Genomic DNA, 22908 nt, shown 5'->3' on the forward strand with positions numbered 1-22908 from the left:
GTCGCCTGTGTCCGTCTCCATTTCCTCTCCCTTCGCAGCCGAATTTCCCACGGGAGAGCCGGCAATATRTCACGTACGGCTGGACCGAGCTGTTTCCCCGCGGGGAGAAAAGAGTTGCTTGSGTTTGTTTGGGTTCGTTTGTTGACGGCTGGATGTTTTTGCGGGGTGTGTGTTGAGGCCACCAGCATTGTTGTGTCCAGCCAGGAGCTAAAACTTGTCTTGGACAATCCACTCTTGATTACGGACRTCAGATTATTATCATATTCCTCTGCAGGCTGTCTAAATGTTTGGTTATGGTAACTRTGTTGAGTTCGAACTCGGCTTGGTCTGTATCTGTTGGTTTATCCTGATTTTGTTGTTGTACCGCAGCTCCAAGGCTGTTCTGGGTGATCTTGCTGAGCTCCTGAACCTTGGCCGCTCTTCCTTCCCCTCTGGCTTTTTATTCACAGATACTCGGGGACATTAAATATYTGTACCTAGCTCAGATCAGCCTCTTTCTAGATGTGTCTTTTCCCCTGTTTGTTTGATAATGCCCAGCGTCTCCTTCTTTCCTGCTGAGCAACAAATATTCTTAGGAAACTCCCTGTGAGCATGGGTGTTTTTCCCCCATGCAGTGGTCAACACAAATTGGAAATGTTTGTATTCCTTTTTTTTATCTACCAGCTTACAGATTTGTCTGGCTTTTGGCATTGTGGGAGCTTTCTGCAACTGCCAACAGCTTTAATTTTACCATCCTGGAAATCTGTGCTCTTTCCCAAAGGATTATCAGCCAGTTTTTTTGCATATCTATTCCTCTCTTCTTCCATCTAGTTGTTGTGAATTTACTGAATGGACTCTTTTTTCACTATGGATTCATCCTAGATTCTTTTAATCTAATTAATTATTTTAATTAATTTTTTTTTAATCTGCCATAGTCCATGTTAGTATCCTCAGAAGGCTTTATGGAGGACGTTTGTGGGAGCATTTTGGGAGCGCTGGTGCACGGTGTGTTTTCAGATAAACCAGTTGTCTGTGTGAGTCAGCTCTAGCAGGTGTCTCACAAATGAGGTGGAACAAAAAACCAAACCAAAAAACCACCCCAAAAACCCCAACTGCTGGCTCTGTCCAATGTGTTATAATTAACGTGTGAACTCATTTACAAGATAAGCCTGAGCAGCCTCACCTCCTCAGAASCAGTGACAGGGACCAGGCTTTTAAAGTAGAAGGGTTTCTCTTGCAGGTTAAAAAGTAGTTCTGTTATATCTTGTAAACTGCTCTAATTAGTGTTTCTGTAGCTGGTGGCAAAGAAAGAAACATTCAGTGGTGCTGCTGAGACACCATTTTGCTCTTTGAAGTCACTGCTGTTTCTCTCAGCAGGTTTGATGTGTTTAAGGCAAATTGACTTCTCATGTCTGTCCAGTTGGGAAGTGGCTGCCCTGTGAATGCCTCTTGAAACCTGTGAACCCTTAATTTTCACTTCTTTCCCTAAACCAATGTCAATAATCCTGACCACTGGTGTCTGGACTGACCTTGGATGTCATGAAACATTGTGGGAACTGGCAGTGGAATTCAGAAAACAGTCTTCAAAGAGACTTTAACAGGGCATGTGCATTTATTTTTATTAACAAAATTCGGTGCTTCTCTCATGCCTGGTGTTTCTTTCCCAGAAAGGATGATCCTTATTTGCATGTGGGAATGTTTTTTTCTTGGTGGAGGGTTTTTTTGGGGGTGTAATGAATACAGGGGTAGGGCCAGTATGATCTGTCAATCAGTGAATCAGTGCTGGGCTTGGAGCCTGTCACTAATGGGAGCTGGTCCTGTCACCCCAAAAGCCATTCTCTCATTTCCTGCCGGTTTTCCTCCTTTCTGCCCCCCACCCCCTCCACTCCCAGTGTGATTTATGGAGTGAGCAGGAGCAGGTGAAACTGGATGCAAAGGCTGACTSTGGGTGATGGCGCTGGTGTAAATACCTGAGAAATTACAGGGCACTTCCTGGCAGAGCTGATTCAGAAATCCTCGTGGCTTCTGGGCTGGAGACAGCCGTGGGTCATGGACAGGGATTCCCTTCAGTGACGTGTTCAGATGCTTTTTAAGAACCAATTGGGCTTCAGCAGTTCAGAAGGTAACAGCAGAGAAAGATCTGCCTTAGCTGAGTGCCTCGTCTACAAACTTGGAAGGCAAGTGCTATCCAAAGTTATTCTCAGAGTGGGATCACTCCTACCTTCCYGGTTTTTAACCAGTCACAGCATGTCTGGTGGCTTCAGTGCAGTGTTGCAAAAACACTTAGAGCTTCATGTCTTGCCCTGCATCCCCCCACCCATTTCCCTCCCTGTGGAGAGGTAGGGACAGGAGCTGCTCRGTTTTACAACATTARCTTTTAATTAAGTTTCTKATTCCTGCTTTTCAACTTATTACTRTGGCTGTCTGAGCAGACACCTGTACCAGAATCCATTTTAAAGGTAACTAGTTTAAAAAGTGGAGTTTTTGAGTTGAACCTGAGTGTCTCGTGCTTGGAAAACCATTGAGARAGGAAAGGAAAAGGAGGCATTTTTGGCTCAAATTTGAGATTCGGGATCTTGGAGAGGTGTTGAGTTTGGGGCACTTCTCTGACAGCGGAGGAAGGAATGTTCTTTTCAAGCTTTTTCAAAAATATTTTTTTTAAGCACCCTGTTAGTAGTAACTTCTGAAAAGTTGTGTTGGTGTCTCCTGTGAGGGTGTAGGTGGAGTGGTCTGTTCCGTAATGAGAACAGTGTGTAGGAAATGGAGGCCTCCTCAAATTCCCTTCTCCTGGGGTTTGTAGGCTGAATTTCTGGCTGTTTTTTCAGTCACTACAAACGTTTTCTGTGTAGCTGTTTATTCTAATTCAGAAATGGTACAGGTCTGCAGGTATGATGAATTGTTTGGGGTTTTTTTGTTTGTTTTCTGGAGGAAGAGCTGCCTATTGGAAATTTGCTGTGTATTGTATAAAAACCTCCCCTCCAGTGAGGAGCTTGTTGCCGATGTGCCTTTTTTGTGACCCTTGGGTTTGAACTCCCCACAGTGCCACTGTCACAAAGCAGATTTTCCCTTCCTCGTCTTAACAAGAAAAGATTTAACAGCAAAACCCTCTTAGAGATTTTGTTTGCCATTCCCTGGAGGAATTGCTGTATCTGGGGCAGCAGGAAGCCATTCCTTGTGCAGTGTGCTTTAGAGACATTTTATTTGGGGACTGGCTCCTGTGAAATCCACAGCTCCAGTAAKGTTTCTAGAGCTGTAGGGGGAAAGAACAGCCCAGAAAGTGACCCACATGCAAAACATTAATGTTTCTGCTGCTGCGAGTCTGACAAGTCCAACTCTGAGTGTGCGGGGGATCAGGGATACAAATATAAAAGGATTTCACTAACAGTAAGTGTTTYTTATTTCTAATAAATAACCACTTCTTGCTGCACAGGTAGAACTATATTTTGCCTTCTCACTTCTTAATATTCGTTTGGGGACCATTTCAAATCCTGATTCTTCATGGCAGGAGGCCAAGGTGTTAATGACAGTGATTCTGTGTGTTTGGCTTGGAGGCTTTCAGTCCTGTGATCTGCACACCTCGATGCAGGTGGAGTGGAAAATCAATTTGGAGATTCAGACCAGGCACGAATGTGTTCTTAGAATGGTGTTTTCAGAATTTCAGAGCTGAGGAAAAATAATCTGAGCCATCTGGGGTGAGCCATTGGGAAAAGGGCTGAATGTTATTCACAGGTTATGTGTGACAGTGCTGCCTTCCTGGCTGTCAGGCGAGCGTGCTCTGGCCAAACTCTTGTAGCTGTTCCMCATGAAAAGGGTTTAATATCAAATTGACTTGTGTGGTGTATTTGGTGTTAGGTGGGATTTTGRTTTAGCAGGGTGATACAGCAACATGCTGAAATCACAGCACAGTCATAACACAGTGATAGCAGTGTATGGTTGAATGCAAATCCAGATGTGGTGCCTGTTCCTGGTCTCCGTGTGCTCACTTGTCAGGGTGCTTGGGAAGGAATACACAGATTGAAGCCTCCTATGCTTCCTTCAAAATTTACTTTTTAAATTGTCCAGTATTTATATTTTGGGCTCAGCCATGTCTGTGTTTCCCCCATGTTTGTCTGGCTCTCTCAGGAAGATGTGATTCTTTGTTTTCTCAGGGCACCTGACAGWTCAACGGTGCAGGTGTCTTTTCTCAACCAAAGGTTACCCTCCAGCCTCCCTGGGGCTGAGATAAATTCAGCTTTCTTTACAACACATTCTTCCCCAAGCTCACTGGTGTTTGCCCTCCACTGCGGGGTGCTGGTCAAGCACTTTGCCCTGGATGGATTTACTGGAGAAGAAAGTCCAGGCATTGACAAACTCCTTTCTCCGGAGTGATGTCCCCAAGAGACTCCCATTAGTGCTCAGGATGTGCTTTAGGGGGCAGATGGGATCCACACAGCAGGGCTGGACTCTCAGTGCGTGTTTCACATGTGGCAGCCTGGGGAGCTGTGCCGGGGCTGTGGTTGGGGAGTGCAGTTTCTGCACAGAAAGAATCTGCTATTGAAGGAATTGAAATAATTAGGAGCTCCAAGTCTTGAGCTAGTGCATGTCCYTGAGTGACCCACGGTCCATGAGGGGCTCTGAGGCTCAGTGCTTGTGATTCTGGTAGAATGGCAAAAAAAAAACATGGATCGAAAGGTGTTCTGGGCTGTTGTAAAGTCACATCATCAGCCTGCTTCCAGCCACGTTATTGTGTTCAGASCAAGGCACAAAATCAGTCACTTTGTCCTAGATTTCTCATTAAGAATCTCACTCATTCCAAGCATCTGCTTCTGCTAATGTAGGGAATTAAGTGCTGGCAATTTTGGGCAGCATTCCTGTRGGATGTGGTGAGTGTACAGGGATGGAGGTAAAACAATCATGATCATCATTCTTGTGACTGTGAGCTCCAGGCTCTGTCGGTTTGTGTAACAGTGGCAATGAGGGGAACKGTACCTCTTGGGGTTTGTGTCCTGCCTGTCCCACGTGAACCTGTGTGGCATTCCTAGAAGGAGCAGGAGTGTTAAATGGGATWAATAAAGTCTAACAAATGGCCTATAGAGATGTGCTTGCATTGCACACTGGCAGAGGTGGGGGTGGCAGCACATTTGATGCCCCAGCTTCCAGTTGTGCCTATAGATCCAAAGGAACTAGTCTGATTCCAGGCAGGGTGAAGAGTCTTGCTCCTCACTGATATTATGAGGGCCTAAGCAACCTGATCCAAGTGGGGTTAATACTTCAAAGRGTCTTTGCAATCTAAGTTTTTTTAATTCTGTGACCATATTTGAAGTAGTACTGAGAAGCTGTTAAGTATTTAAACATCTTCAAAAATTTGGCTCCTTATGCATTGATAATGTTGCCCTGAGTCCTGGAAGCACCTCTTTGAGATTCTTAGTAATGAATCCATGATGTTTTGCATTTTCATTGTATTAAAAGAAAGGAGCTTGGTGACAGAGGTGTCTGTGTGGAGCATTCCCTGTGAGACCAGTAACCTAAAAACAAAGTAAGCTGAAAATGAAATGCAGCAGGGAAATCTTTACTGCTTTGTGGAATTAGACTGCTTCAGACTGAATGGTTTAATGTAAATCAAATCCCCAGTGCCAGATGGCACGAGGTAGAGAGACTTATAGCTGTGAGAACTCCTGTTGGTGTTCTGAAAGATAATAGCAGTTTGTGGCTGTTTTGGGTACTGTGGTGCTCAGTCAGAGCTAAAATCCTGCATTTTGGTAACTTTAAGATTCCATCTTTGGCTTTATTTGATCCTATTTATTTACAAGGGAGAGAGGACACCAAATGTTATTCTTTTTTTCCCCTGAAAATCTTGTCTTGATGGGATCTGAGGAGTGTCCACGCAGGAGTCGCAAAAAAGGAATTTGGTGGTGGCACTGGAGCAGCACCTCTGGTGAGGATACCAGGCATTAAAAAAATCCATCTCTGTCCCTGCATGCACATCTTTCAGAGAGTGTGTGTCAAGTGAAACAGAGCCACTGTGYCATGTCCGGCAGTGCTGGGCAGGAGCTGACAGGACAGGGCCAGCCCGGATGCTCCCCATGGGTTGTTTGGTGTCACTGCCATTCCTGTGGAGCTGCCCCTTCGTGGTGTGTCCTTGGGAGTCATCTGCAGGAACTTAATCTTTTCCTTCTGTGGAACGACAGCAGATAATCCTTAATAATCCAGCAGAAGTGTGCTCGAAGTGAATGCTTTGAATTCCTGAGGTGAAAATCGTCATCCTGAGTGGATGAGGATCCTCAGTGTTTAATGCCGGAGGTGCCAGGATACCGGGCTGGCTGTGTGTGTGTCTGTAGGGACAACGCTGCCTGAATTTTGGGATCGATTTATAAACACCCACTGTCTGCCAGGGCTTCTCTTTATTCTTCCCTGCAGCTCTGCTGCTTTCTGTTCAGGATGAAATTATTTCAATTAGCCTTTAAATAAACTAAAAGGTATTGATGAACTTYGATCCAGCTTTGTTTCTGAAAGTGAGGAAGATTCCTTCACATTGTGTTTTGTGTGGACACTAAATTTGAAGTCAATACATCCCTTACTAAGTGGAGTTATAGTTGTAAACAATCCTAGTTACTATTCATTTGACTTTAGTCTTAGCTTACCTGGCTTTTATTCTGCCAAGAAATTCAGTGATATTTGTTGCTAGATGATAAAATTTTTATTTGGGAGTTTCTTGAGTTTATCTGTAYGGAAGCTGACATTGAAATAAAAATTATTAAACCCATATCTTGTTCACTGAAATTCAACTCATTTTTGCAGGATGCACAAGGCAGAAACATTATTAAAACRTGTCTAACAGTACTAAACAAGGGAAATCTCAACTTGTAAAATCCCTGGGGCAGGCTTTTGTAGATATGGAAGTGCTCAAGCAGTTTTCAAACACGTTTAAGCAGCTGCCTGACAAAGCATCAGGCTTTATCCTCCATTTGAATACTGCTGGATTAAGTGTGCTGCTTCTGTGTGTCTCCCTGTCTCTCTAGAAATGTGATCTTATGTAGMTTTTATTATGATTTTTWWAAAAAAYATGAGAACTCTAAGAAGGACAGAAAAGCTTCCTGCTCTCGAGAAAAGCTTGAGCTGAGGTCTCTTAGCTGTGAAGCATCTGGTTCATGTAAATAAACTGTCCCTGCACCTGGCTCTAGCTTGAACTGCTGGCTAGGACTTKGAAGAGCTGGTGGTGGAAATGTCAGTGCCTGCACTTGGCTCYGTTGTGCTGAGCAAACAGGGATGGTTCCTGGAGGCCCAGCCATGGCTTGGGCTGATGCTGGAGCCAAAGGCTTTGCTGCCTGTGAAATTTTGTTCTTTAGCTCATTATAGCTAGAGCTTATTGATGCCAAAGATTTACGATATTATTTCARAACAGTAAGTTCAGGCCTCACAATGTGCTTTAATTTAAAATTATTTGTCAAGTTAGATTATTAGTAGTGCATTTACTATTTCTTTTCATCCAACTTCCATTACTGCTAAATATTTGTCATAAGAATTTGACAGTTTCCTCTGAGCTACCCAATACACCTGAGACCAAAACATTTTGCTTGATTTGTTTAAACAGAGCMAGGCAGAAGACTAGTAGAAATGCTTGAAACCTTTATGCTTTCCTGTATTTTTGAAATGAATTTGTTATGCATTAATATCTGCAGGTTTTAGGTAAGAAAGGGAATTAAATGATYATTTTCTAGTTCTACTTTCTCCTGACTGCAGTATTTTGTAAAAGGATGTCCTCAGACCTTTTTCAAATGTTTATTGCACTATCCTTTCATAAACATGAAATGTTAAATAAAATATGAAATGTTGGCTCATTTTCTAATCCTCCTGAGCAAGTGTTTCCTGTTTTGACAGAAGGGTGAGGTCACTGTGTCCCCTGGGAGGGGAGGGAGTGGGTGATGTTGGCCATGTCACCTCCCAGACTGTGGCCATCGTGTGAACCRAAGGCTGACACCTGAGAAAAAGATATTGAAAGAAATAAAATAACTTCACTTTGACTTTTCCAAAATGGCTGTGGCCATCYKTGAGTTAATCACATATCCCTGGAGCCTGCATTTGGCTTCACAGCAGCCACCACTTGGTCTCAAAGGTCAGAACTTGTGTTGTTCGTGTCGCTACCTAAACCCCTAAAAACCCTTTTAACTTCCATCAAGTCCCACGGTTGTGTTTTACAATGATACTGTTTTGGAATTTTTTTTTTTTTAAATTCTATGCTTCCAGACTTGTATTTTGTCCTCTAAGTTGACTCTAAAAGTGGTACTCAGGTCAGTGTGCTGGCCGAGACTTGAGTTCGGGACTTTGGCTATGCTAAAGACATGGCCCTGGGCACAGCGTGTGGCAAGGACTTGCTCTTGGGTGTTTTTCCAGGTATCCCTGGMGAGCCAGAGGCTGTCACCTGGGTGTGAAGGGAATTGACTTGCCTGGAATTTCTTCTCTCTTGGTCATAGCAGCCACTTAGCACAGCTCCTCCAGCAGCAGCAACACCTGGCCAGGGAGGAAGGGGCACAGGTCTGCTCTCCTAAACCCCTGTGGCAGAACAAGGTGCCAGACAGGTGTCCCAAATGTCCTTTAAATGTGCTCGAGCACCTGGATTGGGTCATGTAATGGAGGGAGTCCCTGCAAACACAACCAGCCCTGGGTGTCTGAATTTGAGGCGAGGGGGATTATCCTGTTCGACAAAACAGTCATGGATTGCTTTTTTGAGGCTGGCTTCGGCTACAGAATAATGAGTAATGCTGGCCCAGCTCTTTGGGAATATGGTGTTAAATACACATGGACTAATCCTCACAGGAATGTGTCCTGGACTAGCTCTGCCTCTCTGGCAGCAGCTGCTGGATAACCCTTCTCCTAGGCTCTGCCTTTTCTACTGATTAGCAAAACCATGGCTCTGGCATGGTGGTTTCATTTCTCTCTGATTTATTAATGCTGAGAAGGGGTGTTGCCTTACATGAGCATTGAAACTTTGCAAGAAAAATGATCTTGTGGTGTGTCACRGCTCTGAAGTGGATCAGCAAAGGGCTCAGCAAGGGTGGGGGGTGAGACTGGGGTCCACATCATCAAACATCCGTGGAGTGGATCAGATGAGCCCCAGCCAGCAAATGTTTGYCCGTCCTTCAGGGTCCCACGGGGTGAAGCTGAGGCTTCTTAAAAGGTCACCAGAGGCTGGGGGTGGGGAGCATTTGCACTGCTGTGATAGGATACAGATTCCAAGTCTGGCCTCTGAGGGCTTGAGCCAATTCTGGGAGCGTAGAATGAGTTTTAAAGGCAGCGAGCAGTGCGGGTTTTGTAGGTGCTTGTTTTGAAACTGGCATCTGGACTGATTGTGAGTGCTGTGGGCTGCTCAGTAAACATGCAGCAGTGAGCAACAGTCCTACAACAGGCTGTGAAATAGCTGTGATGCTTTTTAAAGAATTCTTTGGAGATGAAAAAATGATCCATTTCAGTACAGAGTGACCGTAACTGACAAAGTAGAAAAGTAGAATCAGGGAATATGCTGAAGGGAAGGGATACATCAGGGTCATTGAATCTAACTCCTGGCCCTGCGAAGGACAGAATCCCACCATGTGCCTGAGAGCTTGTCCAAGTAAATTTAGTAACTTTGCTAAATAATTGTAAATTTGGCAACTTAAAAACCCAAAGTGGCCATTGTAACTTTACCGGGTACAATTTTTGTGCTGAAGATGCTCAAATGGCAGTCCAGTGGGGAGTGTGTTTAAATCTGTTCCTTCTCAAGCTCTGAGCTTTAGATCAGGAGCACTAGAGAGCTCAGCATCACTTTTCAYGGAGGGCATAGACAAACACTGCTCTGTGCAGCTTTTCCCTTATAACTCAGCCTTTTGAAACCGAGACTTGAGGCTCTTAAAGTTGGAAAAAGAAAATAAAAACTTCAAGTAATTTGTTTTTGTTAAGGGTGGTGGCTTTGTTTTTTTTAATTTGCATCCTGGTCTGGTTCATTTACCTGGGAGGGTTGAAGTGAGAGAGATGAAGGAACTGAATCCTGTCTCTGTATGCCTGCAGGGTTTTGTCCTGGTGAAAACCTCCAGTCATCCATCAGTGCTACCAATGCTTTTACAGCTACTTTGTCTATCACTTGCTTCTTTCCCTCTGGTACTTGTTAAAAAATGCTGAAGACATTGCAGCAAGTGTCCTGTTTGTGCTTAGCAGATTGTGGTAGTGMTGTGGAAAAAAGGTGTCCTGGGGTTTCTGTAGCTGAGCGCTCTGTGCCGGGCTGGGAGGAGCTGTGGCACACAGGAATGAGGGGAAGTGAAACTAGATCTCATTTCAGCAGCATAGGTTAAACAAAATGAACATTTAAAAGAGTTGGATATGTACTCATATGTATATGTACTGCATATGTACTSACTGGAGATGAGGATTGTGCAAGAGGACTTTCTAAACGTTCCTCTAGCAGTGCTTCCTTTTTAAGCTGTTTGTTCAGCTTTGTTTTAACAAATTTTGGTCCTGCATGGACATTTGAAGAGCTCCATGCAACATAAGGTACACTTGGCACATTGTTGGCTTGTTTCATGCTCTTTTTGGAAGGGCTTGTGGCCACGTGCTCCTTCCATGCAGAGTCACCAGACTGCGCTTCCAGGGATCAGGATGTGTACGGATTTGGGGCTGGAAGGCTGGGTCAGGCTGAGCTGTGAGCTGGGCTTACCTTGTGGGCAGCACGACTCTGAGTTCCTTCTCAGGTTAACATTGCCATGTTTTACTTCATCTCTCCTGAAAACTCACTTTGCTGGSAAAAGCAGCTTTATCCATACCAAGCCCCACCCGGTGCCGTTGGATCAGCCCCTGTGTTCCATCATTCCTCACGTGCTTCCTTCCCTTGCAGGCGTGAATGACAGAGGAGGTGCCCCCGACTGCACTGACGGACGTGAACCTGCGCCTGCTGTGCCACGATGACATAGACACAGTGAAACAGCTCTGTGGAGACTGGTTCCCAATAGAGTACGTCACTGGTTTGGGGTGGCACGTGGGGACCTTGGAAAAAACGATGTGAACCTGCCCTGACCCAGGTCTGTGCAGCCTCAGGGCTGCAGGACAGCAGCAGTTTGGGAAYCTTCTGTGCACTGTGGTGGTGTTGCTGTCAAAGGCCCTTTGCTGCCTGTCCTGCAGGGTTCTGAAGTCAGCAGAAAGTTCCTCCATGGAGATTTTGGCAGGAAAATGGGCTTTGTAATTAAAAGGGTGGATCAGCTTCTTGAGAAAGAATGAATGAGATGGGGAAAGGAGGACATCTCCAGGAAAGAGGACAGCATCCCTATGCTTGTGAAAGGAAGTTGTGTCCTGGGCTGTGTGTCAGGAAAGCACCTTCAGATCTGAATCAAACTGGCACAGAGCTGTTCCTGCGGAATTGTTCTGAATGTCCATGGGGAACTGAGCAGTACTTCCCTTGGGATCACTGATGCTCCCATACTGTGGCTTACAGCTGATCTCAGCCTGTCCCAGGACAGCTCTTGAGACCCACGTTTGGCAAAGCCCTTGACTGAACAAGCACAGGAATGAGGAGCTTTACTGGGAAACACTGACAGATTTCTGGCCTAAAGCATCCAGGGAARCCACAGCTGTAGACTTCAAGGATTTTTAGCTTTGTAAAAAGAGTTTATAGAGGATTTTAGCAGATTATAATTAAGATTCAATAARATGTAACAAATCAGCAAAAGCATTCATAATATTTTGAGTCTGTAGATTTCTTTTTTAAGGCAAGACATGCTGAACTCTCATCTGGAAATAAATGAACATACAGTAGTTTCCCTTTAGTAGCTGCAGAAGGAGGAGGAGAACTGGAGGTGGTGGTGTGATTTTTCTTTTTCCTACCAAAATGCAGTATTTTTTTACATGTGTACCAAATTAATGAGATCCTTTTGCTCTTAGATGAGGGCAGATGGATCTTGCATTTAAAAATAGCTTGCTAAAGATGGAAGTGAAAGCTCTGGGCAAAGACTGTAAAATGAAAATGTGGTTCACTTAGCAAGGCAGAAGGCCATTACATGATGAAAGAACCCATGGTACCAAATGGGATGCAACAGCTGTTTCCAGTTGAGGAGCATGTCATGCCTGTTCCTGTGGACTTTGCATGAGAAAAAAGACATTCCTGTTTGTGGTTCCTTCCCAGGTACCCTGACTCATGGTACCGAGATATCACCTCCAACAAGAAGTTCTTTTCCCTCGCAGCCACATATAGAGGCTCCATCGTGGGGATGATAGTGGCAGAGATCAAGAGCAGGACAAAGGTGCACAAAGAGGTACGTGACTACCCTGGGCTTCAGCAGGACAGAATCCACCTTCCCTGTGGGTAGTGGGGATGGGATCTGTTTGGAGTGGGGTTTTCCCCTCCTCTATTCAGACACTTGATCCTGTGTTGATGTAAGGAATGAAGCACATGCAGATTTCCAGCTAATGGAGCAGTGGTGGGGGGCTGTGTGGTACCACAGGGATTCTTCCTGCTGGGGCATGGTCCCATGGCAAAGTGAGAGATTAGATCCTGCAGGCCAATCCCAAAGTGCCTGTGCAGCAGGCATTTCAGTGTTGCCTGGCTATGGCTGGTCACTGGGCTGGTAGAGCTGTGGGAGAATGATGCTCTTCCTTTCTTACTTAAGAGTTTCCTTAGCTCTGCTGGGTGAGACTGTGCAGAAACCCCTGCCTTTACACAGTCCCTGTCCCAAGCCCAGAGGGGAGGTRACCTGTGTGCAGAGAGCTTGGAGGGCAGGAGAGAAAATCCAGTGCAGCAGAGAAGAGGAGATGGTCAGGTGGGAGAARAGTGCTAAACAAAAAGCAGGGGCAGTGCAGGGAGTGCCTAACTCCTGGAAGGCCCTCAGTGTTGTGGTTAAACAATAATCCCAACATTCWCAGGAGCCAAGAGCACAGAGTAGCACATGGTTCTCTTCACTTCAGCTATCTGGCTTCACCTTAAAGCTCATCAAAGTCAGAAGCTGCATTTTCAGCAACTCCAGCTCTGGTTCCAGCCAAGCTGAAAGCCTAGGGCTTATTCAAGCACTGCTGTGGGCAGTTGGSCTTGTGGAACATGCTCCTTGTCCTCCCCAGGAGTGCCGAGATCTCCAGCTGACACAGCTCAGGTGCAGATTGCAGGCCAGAAGGACTCGCTGGGTTGATTAAACACTGTTGGGTGAATTCAGAACTGACACTTTGAATCCTTCTGGTAAAGAAAGCATGTTCTGTCCCTAAACCTGCAAATAATGTATGTAGTCACAAAATATCATGGTTTGTGTTCTGCCTCTGGGAGGATGATGTGAAAATAGGAATAGCCCCATGCTTGGATTTTTTAACTKCCATTCCAAAAGCTTCAGCAATGACTGTTCAATGAAGCGAAGTTTCCTGCTTTAGCCTTGGTTTTGGGTGTTCCAGTACAGGATTTTTGATTTCTCCTATGCYTCCCCAGGTACCCTACTAAATAACCTATCGTATCTCTACTCAGGATGGAGATATCTTAGCTTCCAATTTTCCTGTGGACACACAAGTTGCTTACATCCTAAGTCTTGGAGTGGTGAAGGAGTTCAGAAAACATGGAATAGGTAAGATRCTGCCAAGTGCCAGGTGTTGCTGTTGTTTGCTGGCTGTGGCCAGTGGGTGTGACTGAAGGAGCCCCAGCATCTCCCTGCAGTGTCCCTGTGAGAAAGACTTAACCCATGGCTGGTACCAGCAGGTGGGGAGGTGCCTCACCCACATCCCCTTCCTGGTGTTAGTGCACGTGTACTGAGAGGTTTTTACTGATGTGGGCACAACACAACATGCAAATATTTCCAAAGAGCACAAGCCTTTGTCCATCTTGTTCCCAGGAGCCAATTGATCACACTACTGCTGCTAAGACTGACTGGAAGTGTGAGAACTTTGCCCAGGWGCAGGATTTGAAAYTATTTTCTTTCTGAGTATTARCAGTCTAAGACAGAAAACAGAGCTGCTTTTCACTTTTCATCTTCAACAGAGATAACAAACARTGAGAAAATGAGAAAGAGAACTGAAAAWAGTGAACTTGGGCCAGATTAGATCTCAAATGAATGTACAAGTCAGCTCTGAATGTCTGCTGTCACATGCAGCATTCCTGCAGCYATTTGGAATCCTGGAGTCAAAAAGGCTTTCTCCCTGTTTGAAGCAGTTTTGTTTGTTACCAGGTGCTGCCCTTCTGGTGCCATTTCAGGCAGGATCTGGATCCTGATTCTGCAGAGGGGATGGGCCAGGTTAGGCAGTGGCACCCAAGGGTGCACACCTGGAGTCTCTTCAGTGGACCCGGGTTTAACTCAGCACCTCCAAGTCCTCCCTTCATCCCAGGCTTGTTWGGAAAGGTACAAATGGATAGAATACAGAAAGAAATAACCACAGAGTCCTTGGGGAGAGTAGTGTTTAAACATTTAAAATGCCGCTGAAGAGAAATTTTCTGTACAAAGAAGACAATAGTAGTAATGAACAATGTTCAGAGAAGGTGATAAAGATTTTCTTCTGTAAAACTGTGGTAGTTTTCAGTCTCCTCTTGATTTCCAAATCCTAATTTTTTTCTCCAGTTTCATCTTGCTGGAATTTTCTCCTTTCAGAATCTGTATTTCCTGTATCCATTCCATCTGCACAGCATGTTGCTGTGCTTTCTCAAAAACTTTGAACTTGCACCTTTAGCAACGCAGCCTAAAAAAAGCTGCTGCTGCTTTTTCTGAGATTTTTCTCTTGAATTTTTCTACTGGTGTTTGAAGCTGGAGCCTTTCAAGCAGGAGGTTCTTCCCTCCAGCCATGCTTCTGAGCACTAAAGCTCTGATTTTTCTCTGATTTTTGTAAAAGGGTTTGGTTTCTAGTTCTCTGCTGTTCTTAAACCACAGGACAGCTGGATTTCTGTGAGGCAGAAGACTGGAATATCTCATAACAAAATTGAACTGCTCTATTGTCGATGTCTCAGTGGTTTTTGGTGCTTGGCTGATACAAATTCTCACTAAGTGTYGAGTGACTGTGAAGTCAGTGCTGCTGTTGACTTCTGCTCTGAAATCCTGTGGGCCCTGCTGGAAGTCCTACAGGCCCAGGGGATTGTGAAACAGCAGCAGCCATCTCCCCTGTGTGTGGTAGTCAGGCTGATTCTTTAGCCACACCTGCTGCAAGAAGCTCCCATGCAGGTTCTGCTGGCTCCTTCATGCCACGTTGAGGTGGTGTGGATGAACCCCCAGGTCTTATCTCTTGGGACTGGAGTATCCTCTCTGTCCTCTGTTTTTTCCTGCTGGCTGCAGCAAATCCAGGTTGGATGAGACTGTCTCTCCACTCTCCTCCTTAGAAGGCGGAGTGTCCTCTTAAAATCCGACCAGTTCTTAGGTTTTAATTCAAGTTCAGCAGACACAATACAGTAATCTGYTTGTGACGTCCTGTTTCGATACTCTGCTGTTTCAAATGGTTTTCAAATAAATAAATGTATGGGGTGGAACTGATACCACTGAAAATGAGTCACTGACCTTCCCCAAAGCCAGGAGCTGCTCTGCTGGGGATGGGCAAAATTGTCAGGGTTATAGCTCATCCTTATGGGTTTTGAATCAGAGGTTTGTGTCTTTAAAATCTCTGGGTTTTGGAGCTGCGCTCATAGGTGAGGTGAGATTCATATTAAAACTGTGTAGCTAGTCCTGTGAGAAATGGGTGGGATTTGGGGTGTCCAGGTGTGTGCAGCAATCCCTGCTTAGACAGACACTGGTACAGGAGGGCTCAGCTCAAACAAACCCTCATGCTGCACACTGTGATCCTGCTGCTTTCCCTTCAACAGGTTCCCTCTTGCTTGAGAGTCTGAAAGACCACATCTCCACCACTGCCCAGGACCACTGCAAAGCCATCTACCTGCACGTGCTCACCACCAACAACACAGCAATAAACTTCTATGAAAACAGAGACTTTAAACAGCACCACTATCTCCCCTATTACTATTCCATCCGAGGGGTCCTCAAGGATGGCTTCACCTATGTCCTGTACATCAATGGCGGGCACCCACCCTGGACAATCTTATATCCTTTCCCTGCAGGCTGCTGAGCAGAGGCCAAACCCTGTGTTGGGTTATCAACAGCGACCCAGYAGAGTGTGGGTAGGTGTGGGGATGGAAACCTGCTCACATGTGGGTTTAATTTGGAGACAGAAGGAAGGTGATGTTAGAGGGATTTGACAGTGTTCAGTGTCCCCAGGTTCCCCTGACTCATCTGGGAACACTTCAGGGAGCCAGTGTAGGATGGTTGGAGCAAGATGGATGCCAGTGAGAGCGAGGACAAATGTTGGGTGTGCTTTGCTTGTAGGATGCAGGATTTGACCACAAACGGGAAACCCTTGGTCTTGTTTCCTATGACGTGGGATCCCCTGTGAGCCTGGCCTGGCCTGGATCTCAGCAGGCTGCTCCCACACTGACGTAGGGAGCTTGTGCAGGTAAACGGATCATGGAGAAGAAACCTGATCCTTCCTGGGTGTAGCTGGTCGGTCCCAATGTCCCCAGGCAGGTGGATGGATTGCCATCCTCACAGGATCTTCTGTGGAGTGCAAAGGGAACTGGCAGCTGCTTAGAGGAGGTATTTCCCACACAAGCTGGAGCTGGCATTCCCAAATTGCCTTTACAAGGCAGAGCAGACTTGCTTTTGATAGAGGGATGGAGGCAATGACTGCAAGGATCAGATCTGACTGAGCTGAGCAGCTTCCACTGTGCTGTGGGGGCTCTKCAGGCAGGGGGAGTCCAGGAGTCATTGAGGTTCTTTGTAAAGTTACAGCGTGAGCGTTGCTGTCCTTAACTGGTGGCCACTGACTACCTACAGCACATTGGCTCTACCCTAGCCAGCCTGAGCCCGTGCTCCATTCCCCAGAGGATATACAGACAAGCCCAGAGCCTCCTCTGCAGCCTCCTGCCCTGGTCTGGCATTTCTGCCAAGAGCGGCATCGAGTACAGCCGGACGATGTGACTGCCTGGGGGTGCACAGGAAGCACAGGTSGGTACTGTGGACAGCTCCCTTCCCTGCCCTGCTGCTGGCCTGGGCATTCCGGAGGGAACTCATCCTGCTGCTGTGGAGCTGAAATCCTGCTGCTTTCATTTGAAGGGAAATCAGACTCTGACCTTGTTTACTTGAGCCCAGAGTCTAACAGCAGGTGCAACCTGCTGTCCAAGTCCTCTCCTTTTTCCAGCTGCTGGAGCAGTGTGCAGGATTCACAGTGCCTGAGCCCTCAGAGTAACTGCCAGTGCCATTGCATGTTTCTGACAGTGCCAGGACAGTGGCTCCTCAGCACACTTTCAYTAAGTGTTTCCCTAAAGCATCTGCCCTGTTTTCCTTCCATAGGATTGATCCTCCTTCCACCTGACTTCTGGCTCTGCACTGGTTCCAGTGATGACAGCTCTTGGCCGGTGACCCAGCCCCGGATGGGACTCCCCGTTTCACAGGGACTGACCTTTGGTAGAACTTCACCCTGGGGCTGCAGCCCCGGCTCCCGYGTGGGCTGGGCAGGCCCGGCTGTGCCGCAGCCGCGGGTCCCGGTGTCACCACTCCGTGTGCATGTTGCACTGTCCCCACCACCCCCTCGCCTCCGGTTTGCTCCTCCCTATACCCGCGGTGTCGAGGGGTTCAGCTGCTGCTCCCGCTCCATCCACGGCTGCTGAGAGCAGCTGAGGGAGGTTCATGGATCTGCACTGAGGAACCACTGACATGAGCCAGGAGAGTCCTGGCTGGCAGGGCAGAGTCTGCCTTTGTGGCTGGGGAAGGGGGGAGCYGGGTGAGGGAAAAGGGGGGAATGGGAATCATGTTTAGGTCCTGCCACATAAGCTGCTGGTGTGTCCTGTGGGTAACTTCCAAGGAGAGCAACTGCCTCGCATGAGAAACTACCCAGCCCCATCAGCCCTCTGGAGTGATGCAAAAAGGAGCATATAATTCAGGATGCATAAAGTAGAAGGCAGGGAATGAAATTGCTATTTCATAGTGAAATATATATGTATTATACTGTATAGATCTTCCTGCCTTTGTCCAAGTTTGAATGTAGCAGGGGAGGGGAGCTGGGGGTGTAGAGTCTGGTTCAGAGCCCTTCTCCCCCTTCCTTGGCACCAGGCTGGACTTTGCAGCTTGAGGGATGGGATGTGTGCACCGATCACAACAGCTTTCCCTTGCTGAGGAGGATCCCCCAGCTGCTCACTGTTGGGCTGTGGGCTGTGCTCTGGACACCTCTGGGCTGCGYTGGGCAGTGTCTCAGTGGCTGTTCAGCATGTCCTGGCTGTAGGACCCTCTGGCTGCACTGAGCAGTCTGTCCAGCCTGTGTGGAGGCCCCAGAGCTCCAGTCAGGCCAGGGGTGGCCCTGCAAGATTCCCATGGCAAATCCCCCCTCCCTGGCCAAGGCTCTTCCCCTCTTTTTAACTGGGACTGGAGCAGAGGGCTCCAAGGCAGAGCTGGTGCAGGCCCTGCATGTGCTGGCACTGACAGCTCTGGCACGGGGTGGGCAGAACCTGGGGGTGACACATGGCTCAGGCTGGGCCAACAAGCACATCATAACCTTGCAGCCTGGATGGCCACAGAAAGCCCTGTCAATGTCTCAGCCCCTGGGTGGGAGTTCATTACTAAAAAGGTGCAGATGAGCTGCTGTGAYTGTGGCCAGGCTGGAGAGCAGGAAGCTGCCACGTTCAGTTCTGAGAGCAGCACAAGGCTGTTCTGGGAGGTGCTGGTTCTTCTGGAGCTCAAAGACAAGGTTAAGAGGTGTTTATGAGGAGTCAAACAGGGCACTGTTGGAAAGCCCAGCCTTTGAGACCYTCAAGCCCCAAGATGCTAGGGCTGCCCTCGGAGTGGGCCTCTTCCATCCCATATGGCTCTGGCTCCCCTCCAGCAGTCCCAGTGGCACTGGGCAGACAGCTCCTCCCCCAGCCCCAGTGCTTCCCCAGGGCCCCCCTGACACCCTTCCAGCCTCAGCTGTTACTTTTTAGTTTTGGGTATTTTTACTTAYCCACTTTTTACTTAACACATCTGTTGTTGGGTTTCTTTAGCAGCCCAAGCCCCTGGTTTTCCTCAGCACTTGCTTTCTCTAGACCAGAATGAAGCTCCTCCCTTCTGATTGCCTGGGACTGATGTGTGTATGTGTCCCCAGTTTCTCTCCTGCCCCTTCCACAACCCAGCTCCGTTACTGGAGCACATCCCAAAGGAAGCTGTGACTGGTCTGTGTCCCCCCCTGCCACCGTCTCCTGAGGCATCAGCCCCATCCCCACCTCAGCCCGTTATTTATTGAAGAACCTCTCATTCAACTTCAATTAAACCAAACCTCTTTTCTGAGTTGTCTGTCCCTGCAGAGAACCTGCCTCTGACCAGCTCTACGTGGGGTCACCACAAGGCCCTGCTCYCCAGGGGAAGCTGCTGCTGCTCCAAGCCGGGCATGAGCTTGGAGCAGGGAAAGAGGGGGACAGGGAAGGGGAAGCAGCTGCTCCAGGGCTGAGCCTGCCATTCCAGCAGGACTGCAGGATGGGAGGAGGATTTTCCTAAGGCTCAGCTAAAATGGAGTGGGGTCTTGTGCAGTTGCAGCGCTGGGCTCCTGGCTGGCTGCCCCCCTTTCAGTCAGGACCAAGGCCCTCAGGCACTGCCAGTGCCCCGGAGATGCTCCTGCACCTGCAACAAGCCACTCCCAGCCCCTGCTTGGAGCCCTGGGGTGCACAAGCCATTCCGGAGTAACACAAACCCCGAGAGCTGCAATGGTGCAGACCTGASCCAGCCCATACCTCACCTACCCCAATGTCTACCAGCCCCAGCCCTTCACCTCCGGCCCCTGTGCTCCCCCCACCCTGCACCTCCCGCAGCTCTGGGTCACCCCAGACTCTGCACCAGCCCTCAAGAACAATCCTAAGTGCTAAACTTTCAGCAAAGCCATTTATTACACTTTCCTGCTTCCACAGATCTCCAGGTAGGGACCCACAGGAACATCCCCAATGCCCCCGAGGGAATTCATGGCACTGCTGCTCCATTGTGCCAGCACCCTGAGTGGGAACCTGGCTACTGACATGGGCAGAGGTGCTTGACCACAAGCCCCAGGCCTCAGCTGTGCCCAGTGGCCAACACAGCCACGTCCAAGTCAAGATGGGGCATTTTAAAAATTAAATGTTTTGTTCCTTACAAATGAAAGAGGGACCTGACATGAGTGTGTCCCTGAAATAAAAGCATAATTCTAAGGCTCCGGCGCCCTCACGTAAGCACATGAACTCTCTGCAGGGGCTGTGCAGGTTGATCTGGGAAGCTCGCTAAGAGTTTAATGGCCATAAAAATAAAATCGCTTTTCCCTGCTTTAAACAAACCCAACCCCTCCTAGCTGGGCAGTGGGGTCACGTGGGCAGCCACTGCAGCCAGCCACGGGTCAAAAAGTTAGAAGTCTCTCAGCTCACCCACTTTTAATTGAGTGCCAACACAGTGGCGTCACTCCATCACATCCCCCTGCTCCCCCAGATCAGCGCCCAGCCCCACCTGATGCTCCAGTGCCTCGGCCCCTGCCAGATGCTCCGCCAGGGCCTGGCCCTCCAGCCCCACCAGCTCGGCCCCGCCATGCGCCATGCCCGGGTGCTCTCCCCTCTCTCCCAGCTCGTTGCCCGCTTTAGCCAGCTCGTTGCCCGCCTTGTGGCCATGCAGATGTCCTGCTGCCCCTCCGGAGTGGTCGATGGCCGTCTTCTTCGGCCTCTGCGTGGCAGCCACCGCCTCAGCCAGCTTCTCCTCCGGCACCATGTTCAGGATCTTCAGGGCAAACAGGAGCTGGAACTTGGCAGTTCCGACGAAGGAGTTGGCCAAGAAGTTGGGCAGCCCGCCCATGCGATCCTTCTGGGTGTAGAGGGGGACACGGACCATGCCCATCACCTGCAATGGCACRGGCACAGCTCAGCAGGGGCCACAGCAGCACCAACCCCCCACCACCCCTCACCCCCTCTGCCCCACACCCTCACCCAGTGCCCGCCAGCCCTCGGCCCAGGCCCATCTTGCCCCTGTGCCACGTTCTGCCCCTCCCTCCCACACGAGCCCCTACCCTTGCCTGCCCACAGCCCACTGTGCCCCTTCCCACACTGCCCCAGGTCCCTGCTCTCCCTGCCCAGTTCCTCAGCCCAGCCCTGGCGCTGCTCCCCCTTCTGCCCCTTTGGGGGGATCCCGCTGTCCCAGGCCACTATGGGAAGTCCCGCATCCCCCTCCAGCCCCGCTGTGCGTGGGGACACCACGGCTGACCCACGAGTTTCCCTCAACCAGGCCATAACCCAGAGCCCACTGCCTCTGCTCACACGGCTGCCGACGCCCACCGAGCACCCTGCGGGCGCAAGGGGAGGCCCTGGCTCTCGCCCCGGCCACCAGCCAGACTTGGCTGCCCGGGAGGAGGAAGGTGCCTCCCGCACGGGAGGAACTCGGGTCACAGCAACATCACCACACCGAGGTCACGGTCCAGTCCGGGGCACTCAGCCCAGGGCAGAGGGAGATTCCCCCCAGCTGCAAACGGCCCTCGCCCGCATCCTGAGGCCGAGTGGGAACACGGGGCTCGTCCCTGCGTGGGTGGACACCGGGAAAGGCTGGAGCTCGAGCTCGCTATGCTCCGGAGCCCGCGGCACAACCCGGGGCACAGTTCCTAACGCCGATGCCACGGGCGGTGCGGGCACCTGCCGCCGGCAGCTCTACCTGCGGTGCATTCCCCGGCCGGGCTGGCYAGGGCAGCCCGGCAGACCCAGGAGGGAAGCGGTGCCTTCCCGGGCTAACTGAGAGCTCGCACACCCCTCCCGGGTGTCCCACCTCCATCCCGTGGTCTCGGGAATGCACCGCGCTGATCTCGATGGTGTGCAGCTCCTCCAGGGTGAGCTGCCTGGCGTAGAAGTGTGCCACCACGCGATGTGGCCCCTCTGTCAGGTGCGAGCACAGATAGTCTGCTTCCGTCAGGCGCACACAGCCCAAACCCAAGCCCAGCACCCGATTCAGACCGTCCTCCAGGGACCAGTAACGGCGATCCACGAACCCCCCGGGAAAGCCCAGCAGTCCGTCAAATCGCATCTGCATCTGCAATAGAGGCGCAGGGTGTTAATGGGGCACGGCGCGGCCCCCGGCGGGGGGCGAGAGGGCGTCACGGAGGCCTCCGGAGGAGCCGGAGGAGCGCGGGAGGCGTCGCGGYCGCTCCTGCGCGGCCCCACCGGCTGCGGCGCATCCAGGACCATTCACCGTCAGCGGCCCCGGCCGCCGGGGCTCTCCGCCCGGGCCGCACAAACCCGCGGGCSCGGGGGCTTCCCCCCGAGCTCGGGCCCAGCCTGATAACTACCGCCTGCACGGGAACTACCGCGGAGCCACCGCCCCTCAGCCCGCCGCCCCCGGAGCCCGCGGCCCAACCCAGCCCAGTGCGTCCCGACCCAGCCCGAGGACCCGCCCTGTTCCCAGCCCCGTCCCCGGCCCAGCACGGCCTCGACACCCCCTCACCAGCACGGCGTAGCGCAGCGGGATGCGGCCGAAGAGCATGCCCGGGTTGGGCGCGTACAGCATGGCGTGGCACGAGTGGCTCCAGCCCGGGCCGAGCCGCATCGCCTCGTACCGCGTGAGCGGTTTCAGCTCGGGCACGCCGGGCACGCCGAGGGTGGGCAGCGGGGGCAGCGTGCCCATGGTGGGTAGTGGGCCCATGGCCGCCATCGTCCCCACGGCCGCCATCGCCTCGCGCCACTGCCGCCCGCTCCGCGCACGCGCCGCGCCCACGGCGCCGCGGAGGCGGGACCGCGGCCCTTCCCAGCCAATGGGAGCGCGCTGCGCGCCCCGCGGCCAATGGGCTGCCGGCAGCGCCCGCCAATCCGCGCGCGCACCCGGGGCGGGGCTCAATGAGGGGCGGGCACGGCTGCGCGCGCCGCTCGCCTTATTAGGGCAGCAGTGCGCGCGGGGCCGGCAGCGCGCGCGGCCAATCACAGCCAAAGGCGGGGAAAGGCGGGGCGCCGAAGAGCACGCCGGGAAGGAGGGGGGGCGG

The 22908-nt window shown here is 50.2% G+C and overlaps 2 protein-coding genes across 2 annotated transcripts in view; one reads left to right on the forward strand and one right to left on the reverse strand.

The window, feature by feature from the left end:
• NAA60 (N-alpha-acetyltransferase 60, NatF catalytic subunit) overlaps positions 1-17928 on the forward strand; it is an 18329-nt gene extending 401 nt beyond the window's left edge. The window contains exons 2-7 of the mRNA XM_057372389.1: positions 10820-10935; positions 12101-12230; positions 13421-13517; positions 15728-15962; positions 16739-16922; positions 17268-17928. Coding sequence (XP_057228372.1) covers positions 10826-10935; positions 12101-12230; positions 13421-13517; positions 15728-15962; positions 16739-16895 — 729 coding nt within the window. The 5' untranslated portion in view covers positions 10820-10825 and the 3' untranslated portion in view covers positions 16896-16922; positions 17268-17928. The remainder of the gene's footprint in view (positions 1-10819; positions 10936-12100; positions 12231-13420; positions 13518-15727; positions 15963-16738; positions 16923-17267) is intronic.
• A 1873-nt stretch (positions 17929-19801) lies between these two features.
• Positions 19802-22642, reverse strand: NUDT16L1 (nudix hydrolase 16 like 1). Its single transcript, XM_057372388.1, has 3 exons — positions 22377-22642; positions 21705-21965; positions 19802-20792 (listed from the first exon to the last, which is right to left on the reverse strand). Exons 1-3 carry the CDS (start codon positions 22599-22601, stop codon positions 20361-20363), a joined length of 918 nt encoding a protein of 305 aa, XP_057228371.1. The 5' UTR covers positions 22602-22642; the 3' UTR covers positions 19802-20360.
• Between the last annotated feature and the right edge of the window lie 266 nt (positions 22643-22908).

This window comes from Malurus melanocephalus, unplaced genomic scaffold (genome assembly GCF_030028575.1).
Source record: "Malurus melanocephalus ecotype Western Australia unplaced genomic scaffold, MMel_1.1 scaffold_170, whole genome shotgun sequence".
Lineage (NCBI taxonomy): Eukaryota > Metazoa > Chordata > Aves > Passeriformes > Maluridae > Malurus > Malurus melanocephalus.

Bases quoted from the DNA above. Each gene is read 5' to 3' on its own strand.
- NUDT16L1 (XM_057372388.1), bottom strand. From the start codon at position 22,601: ATGGCGGCCGTGGGGACGATGGCGGCCATGGGCCCACTACCCACCATG. The intron at 21,966-22,376 runs GTGAGGGGGTGT...CCTCTATTGCAG, and splicing joins CGCTGCGCTACGCCGTGCTG to ATGCAGATGCGATTTGACGG. The intron at 20,793-21,704 runs GTGGGACACCCG...GTGCCATTGCAG, and splicing joins CCCGAGACCACGGGATGGAG to GTGATGGGCATGGTCCGTGT.